The sequence below is a fragment of the Vombatus ursinus genome, unplaced genomic scaffold (assembly GCF_900497805.2).
Source record: "Vombatus ursinus unplaced genomic scaffold, bare-nosed wombat genome assembly UNPS02014812.1, whole genome shotgun sequence".
Classification (NCBI taxonomy): domain Eukaryota; kingdom Metazoa; phylum Chordata; class Mammalia; order Diprotodontia; family Vombatidae; genus Vombatus; species Vombatus ursinus.
In genome coordinates this window covers 95,330,453-95,341,820 of record NW_020954590.1, presented here as the reverse complement: position 1 = coordinate 95,341,820, position 11,368 = coordinate 95,330,453, and the positions used below count along the sequence as shown (strand labels likewise).

The window sequence follows — 11,368 nt, the reverse complement described above, 5'->3', positions numbered from 1 at the left end:
ATTTTTTCAACTGCACATCATCCCCCTAGCATCCTGAGATAACTGAAATGACCCTTCATCAACTATAGGATTATAGGAACATAATAAAATGGTACTACTTCCCTGACCTAAGGCTACCAACTCCTATCTTATCTTCTACTTTTTAAAAAATTCAATTTTATTTGCAGTTCCAAATTTTCTCTTTCTTCCCACCCCCACCTATTGACAAGCAAAAAAAAAAGCCCATTACAAATATGTGGTTAGAGAAAACAAATTCCCACATTACTCATGTCCAAAAAACAAAAAGCAAGCAAGAAAAAGAAAATATATTTCGATCTGCACTCATCACTTCTGTCTGGAGGTAGATAGCATGTTTCATCATGAATTCTTTGAAACTGGGATTGGTCATTGTGTTGATCAGAGTTCCATCTGATCATTGCCAGTCGTCTTGACCTATGTCTTGCCACTGGACTCCGATGACTCTGGAGGAGAGAGTGAGGCCGATGACTGCACAGCTCTGTCTCACTTAAATTCAATTCAGTTGCAAGTCAAGACATCACCTTCCTCATGTCATTGGTTCTCTTAGAAAACAAAGGATGAACAACAAACAAATCAGAGTTCCTAAGTCTTTCAGAGATGAGATGACTGTTTTTCCAATATTTTTATTGTATAAATTGTTCTGGTTTTGTTCATTTCACTTTGCATCATTTCATACAAATCCTCTCAGGTTTTTCTGAAACCATCCCCTTCATCATTTCTTATAGCACCACAGTATTCCATCACATTCATATATACCATAACTTGTTCAGTCATTTCCCAAATAATGAACATCCCTTCAGTTTCCAATTCTTTGCCACCACAAAGGAGCTGTTATAAATATTTCTGTACATATAGGTGGGTCCTTTTCACTCTTTCTTTGGTTTCTTTGGGGTAGACCTACTAGTGGGATTGTTGGGTTGAAGGATATGTAATTTATTAGCTTATTGGATACAGTTCAAAATGGCTAGGAAATTACAGGAGGGGGAAAAAAACAGTCCCTGCCTTTAATAAGATTAAGGACAATTTGGGGAGTGGGGGAGATGGGACATGTACACAAATGAATATGATGCAAGGTAGACTTAAAGTGTTTCAAGAAAATGGAGAGCACTTATTTTCTTGAGGGGAGTTGAAATGAGGGAAGTTTTCTTTTAAAAGGTTACATCTGAGCTATATCTTGAAGGAGGATATGGATTTCCAGGGGAATGGTATACTAAAAACATGGAGGTTAAGATATTACAGAACAATTACTAGCTGAGTTTATCTAGAAGAAAATCCCTGAAGGGATGAAATAAGGGTGAAAACATTAGATGGTGGAGACTGTAGAGGTCCTTAATGCTAGTTTGTAGAATATGTTTTATGTCATAGGGAAAATGGGGCAACTGAAGGATTTGAGTAGGGAAGTAACATGGTCTGACTTGTGTTGCTAACTATGCATTGGTAGAGGTAGCTAGGTGGCACAGTTGATAGCATGCTGGTCTTAAAAGTCAAGAAGACCCCAGTTTAAATCTAACCTCAAATACATTTAGCAGGCTGGGTAAGTCACTTAACCTCACAGGATTGTTGTGAGGATTAAATGGCAAAAATAAAGTGCTTTATAGATTTTGAAGCACTACGTGTGTTAGCTATTGTTACTGTTAATGTTATTGGTACTACTGTAAGGATGGATTGGACAGGGGAGAGAATGGAAGAAATGGGATTGTCGTCATAATACTGGCAGTGATAAAAGAAATACGAAAGGAGATAGGAGTTATTTTCTAGGTAGAATAAATAGGATTTGGCTGCTGATTGGATTGGGGTGAGAGATGAAAGAGTCAGGTAATATTGAGGTTGCAAGCTTAGATGAGGGATATATGGTGGTGCCCTCATCTTAGAAATAGTGGATGGGGTAAGGGCACGTTTTGTGGGGGAAGAACAGATTATTTTGTACCTTTTGATTTTTAAGATGGCAAAGGGACATCCATATAGAGACTCCCCTGTGGGCAGACATATGGCTCTTTCCTCAGATAGAGCCCCTCTACTTCCTTATAAAGCTTATCCATTCACATAGCTGTAATTGTCACCGCTAAGGAAATGATTACAAATTTACCTATTTAGTCTCAAACTATTTCCCGAATTCTTTTGCTTTTACATACCCACACATGTTATTTATATGAAGATGTACTGTTAGTACTTTAAACTTCACATGCCACAAACTTTCTCCAAAAACCGCTGACTACACTTTTGATACAACTTCCTAACTTGGGTATGTTCCATTTTCGGCTTCTTTTTGTATATTGTCTTCCACCATTAAAATGTAAGCTTCTTGACGATGTTTTCATTTGAATTTATTATTAACAAATATGCTTAGCACAGTGCTGGACATATAGCAAGCACTTAATAAATGCTTGTTGCTTTATGCATAGAAAAATATTATTCTGATAAGCCAAAAGGCTTCAAACTGCCCAAGGGGCCCAAGATACAAAAAAGGTTAAGAGCTCTTGTGCTGTACTATAATTTAAGTTGACTGAAGCAAAGGGAGTGAAGAAGTTTAGCCAGTTATCAATCAGGCAATAGAGTTTGGGTAGCTATATAAATTTATGCATATTCAAATATTTGGCAACAATATGAGGATTTGAGTTTTTTTATTTAGTAATACACAATTTCAACAGCAAAAGGGTAGACTGAGTCTTTAAATAGAAAATGGAAAAGACAAAGACACAACTATTCTTATGCTTTCTTATATTCAGTCTACAAACTCCAATTTCTAATACTTGCAAGGCAATTCTAGAGTTATCATAAATAAATCTGCCATGTTACTTTCTTCCTGGTTTGATAATTTAACAAAGAAAAACATTCCTGCTAGTCCAACTAACGGGATGCATTCATGCATACAATTAAGTAATTCTATATGTTCCTCGACCAAGACATTAAGAACAAAATGCCTGAGATGAACAAAACAAACAGTGATGATTCCAAGAGCTATTCTAATCAATTTTTACCTAAGTGATATTAAAATTGCTAATTTGATCTATCAGAGTTCAAGTGTTTCTAGTACAATTAATACATTTTGTTGGTACTATGTTAAATAAAATCACAGAACTAGATATTTATGATGTATGTTTTCATATATACTACAAAAGTCAAGCTTAACATTTAACTTAAAAGTCTATCAGAACAAACTCAAAACAATCTGTCATGTAAGAAAATTTATTAGCCAATATTATGTTATTTCAGGTATGAAATAACAACCTCTCTCCTATTATGAAAACATACAATGCACAGAAATAACACTGTAGATTTATGATTTTATCAATGAGGCTTTGAAAGTAAGTGACACACTGACGCCATAAAGTCAAGCAACTGTATCTTAGCAGAACATTACTGTTCGACTCAAAACATTCAAATTTTGTTTGGCAGATTTTTTTTCCAGACTATTCTATATCAAACTGAGCAGAATGATAATAAGTATGTGGCATGGTTCAAAAAAGACAAAGTACTAAGAAGCCTGTCCAATGACTTCGTTACACAGAAAAATATACTATCACACCAAAACATTTAAAAATTTCAAAATACATTAACTGCCAATATTTTAAACCAACCAATTGATCCAGATGTTTTTCCTCATTTAACCCACCTTTTACAAACACATTCAGTCAGTCTTCACTGTCTGAAGAAACTAATTCTAACTTCTTCAAAGTCCGCCACCTGTCCTTTAACATAACATTTGTTCGATTGCAGAATGCGTAACTTGAGAGAATTTTCTGCCAACGTCCCTCTCCATATTTTCTCACCCCTAATTTCAGTTTCCTGTCTTCATCCGAACTCCACGTCTTTAGACAAAAATAAGAGAAAGTAAGTTTACCCTATTGTTCTTGATCCTTTGCCATGTATATTTCTAGATTCTATGTTGTACTACTGTCCAATTTCAACTATTTTGGTGATTTAAAATAAAATTTATTGATTAAATGTATGGAAACTATAATTCTTCCAGCACAGAGTACTGGTGGAAGAATTATGACTATTATTGTAATCAACAAAGATCATGGCAGTAGTATATTGAAAAGATTCAGAGATCTGTATTTAATATTCTTTAAAAACAAAACCCCCAAAACTATGGCTACAGACCCTCCAAAACTAAGGGTTAAACTCATTTCAATATTCATTACTTATTTCCAGTAGTGGCACATTCTCTACTACTGTTAATCAAGTAGTTCCTCCTCCTCTCCCTCCCTTCCCCACCCACATGTGATAAAATTCTCATAGTAAAGAAAAACTAGGAATCTATATTATTATCAATAGAAAACATTAAAAAAGTATTACCAAAAGCAATTCATTAAATATTGGTATACTGTATTTTTTTAAAAAGATAAACTATTTTCCACAGAAGGATATAATTAACTTATGATTAGTTACTAAAATATTCATCCCTAAGGTGACTAATATACACAATTCATCTAGGAGGCTATTTCTTTGATAGGAAGAGAAATGGTGTAATATTTTTGACTTACTTTCATAGTTATTAAGTCCAGATTTATGACAATCCCTTCACATATATTTTGACCTGGGAGCACCAAACATATTTACATAAAACATGTGGCCAGTGCTATAATATAGCCTATGAGTATGGGCAGGGAAAAAAGCTAACTGGCTAACATGGAGACTAAACTATTATCTTATTAGAATGGTGCTCTAATCAAATGAGCCAGTAAGCAACAGACGAGTATTTACTTTAAAGCCCTTTACTGTTTTAGATGAAGCCAATAAGCAAGGAGAGAATTTTTATAGCTTCTGAAAGAGGGGAGGCATAGAAAAAAATATGACATTTTAAAGGTATCCAGGAGAATATTAATAATTATGGAATTATTTACCCACTTTCCTACCTCAAAATTTTTATTAGAATAATCTACATATAAATCAATGGCATTCATGAAGAAGGCATGAAAAGGAAGCAAGCCTGTTTTTGTAAATGATTCTGTACATCAGACTTTTATAAAGAGGAAATGGGGGCAGCTAGGTGGTACAGTGAATAGCGCACCAGAGTTCAAATCTGGCCTCAGACACATAACACTTACTAGCTGTGTGACTCTGGGCAAGTCACTTAACCCCAATTACCTCACATTAAAAACAAAACAAAACAAAAAGCAAAACAAAAAAAAAACATACAAGTGAGATTTTGGGGCAGCTAGGTGGCACAGTGAATAGAGCACCAGCCCCGGAGTCAGGAGGACCTGAGTTCAAATGCGACCTCAGACACTTGACCCTTAGTAGCTGTATGATTCAGGGCAACTCACTTAACCCTGATTGCCTCATGAAAAAAAAAAGTGTATATACAAGTCACTTAAGCCCAATTGCCTCATTAAAAAAAAAGCATAAATATATATATATAGATAGAGAGATAGATATCTCTCTATCTATATATATATATAGATACAGATATATATAAATAGAAATTAACGGAAGGTGTAAAGAACACAATATCCTAATACACTTATTGTTGGCTATAAAAAAGCATTTGATTCAATAGAGTAAAATGTTGCCTTAAACTGTCTCACACTCACACACACAATTCCTTAAAAGATGTAACAGACCTAACTGCTTGCTTGATGACCCTCTGAGATGAAGGAAGGCATAAAACAAGGAGACCTATAGCTGAGAAAGGTGTTTGCCACCATCCTGGAAAAACTACAGCATCACATCATAACATCAAAATCAAAGAAATAACCCCTAGAGATGGCTATATCCTCCAGAAGCTCCTATTTGTGGATGACATTGTACAGGTTGTACCAATCCCTGGAATATAACAAAGCCTCATAAAGAGATCAATAATCACTCACGAACTATGGCCATCTAACTACACTGAAAAAAAAAAAAAAACAAGTGGAGAAGAGTTTCTGTTGTTCAAACTGCAATAAATGAACAAACTACCCATAGAATTTGTCCATTAGGGTGTATCTTAAACAATGAACAGAATCCCACAACTAAACAAAAGAGAGAAAAGCAGACTAAATTAAATATCTTAACTAAACAAGAGCCCATTTTTAAAACAAGTAATCTGTTGATGTTGTATGGTGGTGAGTCATAGGCTGCACTTAGCAATCAAGTAGTTACAAGAACAGCAGTATTCAAAGGATGTCATCAGAAAGATATATAAGCAAAAAAGATGTACTGATCATTTGATAAATGCAAGGGTAACTGAGAGATAGCCTGGGTATTCTATGTGATGTCTAGAGAATTAGGAAAAATATCAGTGGCATGACAAATGGGCCCACTGTGATGGATATAGGGGAACATAAACAAATGCCATATAGGATGAGAAGGCATAAAAATGTCATGAACTTCATTATGAGAATGTACCTACCTTGATAAAACCATAGATTTTCTGAAGAAAATTAGATCTTTTGTTTTTGGGAAATATAGTAGTAACACACGGACTTTACCAAAAATTAAAATTTTATTCTGAAAATCAATAAAAGCAAAACTTTTATAAGAAAAAACATTTAATAAGTAGTAGATAAATTTGATGAATTCTACAGACTATCAACTAATACACTCCTGTTATGGCAAAAACTACTGGAAGTGCATCACTGAGTAATTATTTTATTTCTGACCTTTGGGATTATTTTAATATTGCTACCATATGAGATTCTAACTGGTACATGATGACAACTAGATTCCTCTTAAGTCTTCTCTTTACACTAAGAAGACCCAGTTTCTCCAATTATTTTTCATAATTTTTTTGAACATTTAAAATGTTGCTTTCGAGTACAGATTCTTAAACTTTCTTTGTGTGTAATGGAAATCTTTTGATAGTCTGGTCAATCCTATTGAAGCCTCCAAAAATGTTAAATGTATTAAAAAATCACAAAGGGAACCAATTAGATCGAAGAATGTAATTGTCCCCCCTTCAAATTCATGGACTCGCTGAAAGCTATCCATAGATCCTATTGGCTCTGAAAGCCCTTTCCCCACACCACCAGAGGTACAGCAAGAAAAGATATCTTTGAAAGCAAAGTTGGAACTCCGGATAAAAATGAGTAGTACAACATGTAAAGATGTGTAGATTATATTTCTTTTTTGCCTTGTTCTGTGGCTTATGTAGTTATTTTATTTTATATTTTCCTCCAGAATTTTTTTTTAACATTTTTATTTAAAGTTTTGGGTTCTAAATTCTATTCTATCTCTCCCTCCCTGAGATGGTAAGCAATCAGATATGTTATACATGTGCAAATATGTAAAACATTTCCATATTAGTCATTTTGTACAAGAAGACTAGAATAAAAGAAAAAATGAAAGAAAGTGAAAAATAGCATACTTCAGAATGTATTCAATCAATATCAATTCTTTCTCTGGTGGCACATAGTAGGCTTCACCATTAGTCCTTTGGGATTGTCTTAGATTATTTTATTGCTGAGAATAGCTAAGTCATTCACAGTTCTTCATCAAACAATATTGCTGTTACTATGTATAAAGTTCTCCTGGTTCTGTTTACTTCGCTACGTGTCAGTTCATGTAAGTCTTTCCAGGTTTTTCTGAAATCATTGTGCCTGTCGTTCTTACAGCAGAATAATGTTGCATCACAAGTATATACCACAGCTTGTTTAGTCATTCCCCTTGATGGGCATCCCTTTGATTTCCAATTCTTAATGTATTTCAAGAAAGAAAATGTGTCCCAAATAACTGGCTTAAAATAGATAAAACTCACTAGTAACTTGGGGACTGTGAGTAATCTCTTCAAATATTTTCATTTATTTTTAGATTTCTATTATTTCTATTACTGCATTAAAATAATTTTCAACTCAATTTTGAAGATTAAAAAAACAAATGTTTTCACATTCTAAACAAATTAGAAATCCTCATTCCCAAAAACCAGTTTAACTTTAATGGCACTGACTTGCCCAAACTTTATAGCATAATGACTATTAAGAGTGTAACAGAAGTTTTAAAAAGCATTACATAACTAAATATTACTAGAATAGAGAGAAGTGTTATATTACAATAGGTCACGCTTTGCATAATTTTTCCAGTGTTTAAATATTTTGACAGTAAAAGAGACTATTATAGATTTCTAATATCAAAATGGATCAGAAATTTTTGTATTTTATTCATAACATTACTTTCAGCATTAGAAAATTATATGCTGGTAATTACTAGAAATGCTCTAATTATGTATAGAAATATTTTTTAAAATTACATTTATAATAACCTATATAAGACTTGTGATTATTTGGAGACAGCAAGTCTTGACTTCTACCAAGCAAGAAAAGTTTTGAGCACAAGTCTGTCTACTGACAGTTATCATGACCAACTATGGGAAGGTTCTCTGCAGAAGGATGTTCATGGGATAATGAATTCTTTAGACATGTTGAACCATGGGGGAAAAACAAACTGCTTCTCAATCCAGTGTATTGAGCTTCATCAGTGAGGATAATGGAAAGGAGGAAGCTAGTGCTAAGAATCACACAGTATTCAAATTGGCTAAGGACATTAGTTTAACTGCTGATACTCAACAAAGTGGATACACTGAGAACTAAATTGCAGCTATATTTACCATTCTTGCTACAAATGAAATCAGAAGATATATATTAATAGAGGAACAGGTCAGAAAATTTCCTCAGGTGAATGAAATAGTTAAGTTGATAAAGAAACATTTTGCAGACAAGCTGGTGATCTTACCTTGATGATCTGATGCATGACCATAAGCAAAAAGGTAACGATAAAGACAGTTGTAATTTTATGCCAACACATTATGGATGAGGTAGAGAGATTATATGAAGTCCTTGTCATTTACTGATTTTAATACAAAGGTAGACTCAAGGGAGAATAGTGAACAATATTAAAATTAAAAGGTATGTGATATGTGAGATATGTGAGCAAGTTATTCAGAACTGTCACATCCATAAACTATGACTACTTAAGAGAAAAGAGTCAGCATTTGTCTAGCTTTCCATAAGTGTATTAGCAGGATGAAAAGGAAAACTCTATACAGGAACTGTACATACAAAAGCTCTGCCTTAATATATCAGTTGGGAAAAATAGGGACAGACTGACTCACAAAACCAAGTATTGGGGCAGGTCACAGGCCAAACATTATTGCTCTCTGAAGCTCTCTAAAATATATTGTCAAGGCCCTGGCACCAGGTGAAATAAGATCATAGTTCACTATATAATCCATGAAGACAAAACCCAAAGATTCCAGAGAAAGGACTGAAATTAGGACAATATGACTTAAGAAAAAGCAACTTCTCAGACAATAGATGATAACCTAAACATTGGCATCTATAGTTTGGATTTCTATGTGGTACTAAAAAGTACAAGACAGGATGCATTGAGGTCAAACAGTTTCAGCAAAGAGGAAGCTAATCACTAATTTTGATAGAAGTACGATAACATTATTCTTGGCAAATACCCAGTTTTCTATTAAATGGCCAATAAAAATGATCTTAAGTGATTTTTTGAAAGTCAGAAGGTTCTGGACATGGAAAACACTGAATACAAAAACATAATTGCCAACGTCTTAGTAGAGTGAAAAAACATATTATTGGTTATTTCTTAATAAATTCTATGTGTACAGTCAGGTCAATTAATTATAGAAAAGTTCAAAATTGACATCAAATTAGAAGACTAAAATGAAAAGACTACACTCTGTGCAACCATAACAGCTTCAACCTAAAAAATGACAATAAGCTGTTGACTAAGAACAATCAGAAACGGATGAAAGATTAAAACTGTAACCTGAGATATTTAATTGATATAAAACTACTCACGCAAAGATGAGGCTGACAGAATAGATGCTATTTTGGTCAGTAAATACAAAGTTCTTGCTGATTTGAGAGAAAAGGCAGCTAAAGGAAACTTCCTTTTAGAGTATAAATCTTGTTAGTCAAAACATTAAGGAAATGGAGGCTGGAAAATTATGAGTACTACTGTCATTTTGAATATGAAGTCCTATTTTCCTAGGGAAAATGGGATGTGAACTACATATGGTTAACAAACTTGTCCTCCAGAACTAATAGACGGAATTATGAATTAAAGAGAGTATTTAAATAAATCCAGGTTTCCTCAACAATACCCCCCAAAACAGAATGCCATGACTGAAGGAAAAATGGGAAAGCAGTAACTTTCAAGATATTCAATAAGTTAGGATTCCATCTTTTGATGCATATTAATAAGTCACCACCTTTCCAAAAGGCAACTTAAGAAGACATCTATCATGAAAATCAAGAGTTAGGCAGGTTGTGCTTTTTTTCTTGGCTGATTACTCCTACAAAAAAATGCAGAACAAAACTGAGGCCTTAAAATGCACCACAAAGATAATTTTGTTCAACAATATTTGGATCAAAAGCAAACAAAATGTAGAAAAGGTAAACACATGTTCACCAATGGTATTTACCACTATCATGGAAGAGAGATGGCAGAAAGTTCAAATGGAATACATATGGTAAAATTCTCTGGATGTTTCTTTTTCTTCAAAATATTTTGTAAACCAAGCATTAGAAAACTACAGAACCTCTTCAATGAGATCCACAGCTACCTGCAATTTGTATAGTAATAAGCTTTTTTTAGCCATTCAGTCTTTTGCTTATCTCTCAAATTATGGCATGCAGCTTAATAAGTATTTCCTCATTTCCCATGACTGAACAAGTTACTTTGGGACTTCTCCACTCTGCCCTGGTGACAAGAGGCGCCTCACTGCCTCCTGCTTTTTAGCTTCCTTTTGTGTGTTGTCTTCCCCTGTGAGACTATAGGCTCCTTGACAGTAGGGGGTGCCTTTTCCCAATTTGTATCATTGTACCATCATTTGTACCAGCAAAGTGCCCAGCACACAGTAGGTGCTTAACAAATGCTTATAGATTATTATTGGATTACATATTATTATGGATTATAGTTGAAACTGTTAAGTTAGGCTATTAATATTTCATATCTTGGATACTTGCCACAGATAGACAATGTATTGGGCTTAGAACTGAATAGGAGTAAGGCAGCAGGTTGGACATTTTGGAAATAGTTCAACATTTTCAAGAACTCAACTTGCTTCTTGCCGCTAGAAGTTCACCTTTTTAAAAAGTGATGCTATATGGTTCTGACAGAACAGATTGATCACAGAACAAAAAAAGGCTGGTGACACAAAAAGTTGCATGGTAGATATAAACAGACTAAAGTACATTATTGTGTCCTATCTTGTGTTCTCAAAGTAGCTTAAAAGGCATATCAAAGATATTTATGATCAGAAGAGGCAAGCTGTTCAAATAGTCAGCACAAAGGTTAAGATGGGCATTCCAATTATTACAATGGTATTTTTCTATAAAATATGAAAAGATCCTTAAAGGAAGGCTAGTAGTACATTTGGTAGATCTGCGGAGGGTTATTATAG

General features: G+C 34.0%; 1 protein-coding gene across 4 annotated transcripts in view; it reads right to left on the bottom strand.

Annotated features, from left to right (window-relative positions):
• Positions 1-520: 520 nt before the first annotated feature.
• The window catches only part of LOC114054320 (telomeric repeat-binding factor 1-like), a 47,248-nt gene continuing 36,400 nt past the window's right edge, over positions 521-11,368 (bottom strand). The window contains exons 10-11 of one of the 4 annotated variants that reach the window (XM_027877537.1): positions 3,632-3,827; positions 522-560 (exon numbers count right to left, since the gene is read on the bottom strand). In XM_027877537.1, coding sequence (XP_027733338.1) covers positions 3,651-3,827 — 177 coding nt within the window. In that variant the 3' untranslated portion in view covers positions 522-560; positions 3,632-3,650. Of the gene's footprint in view, positions 561-2,622; positions 3,828-6,355; positions 6,454-11,368 lie in introns of those variants that run through there. The other 3 variants (XM_027877538.1, XM_027877539.1, XM_027877536.1) reach the window with 3 other exon arrangements.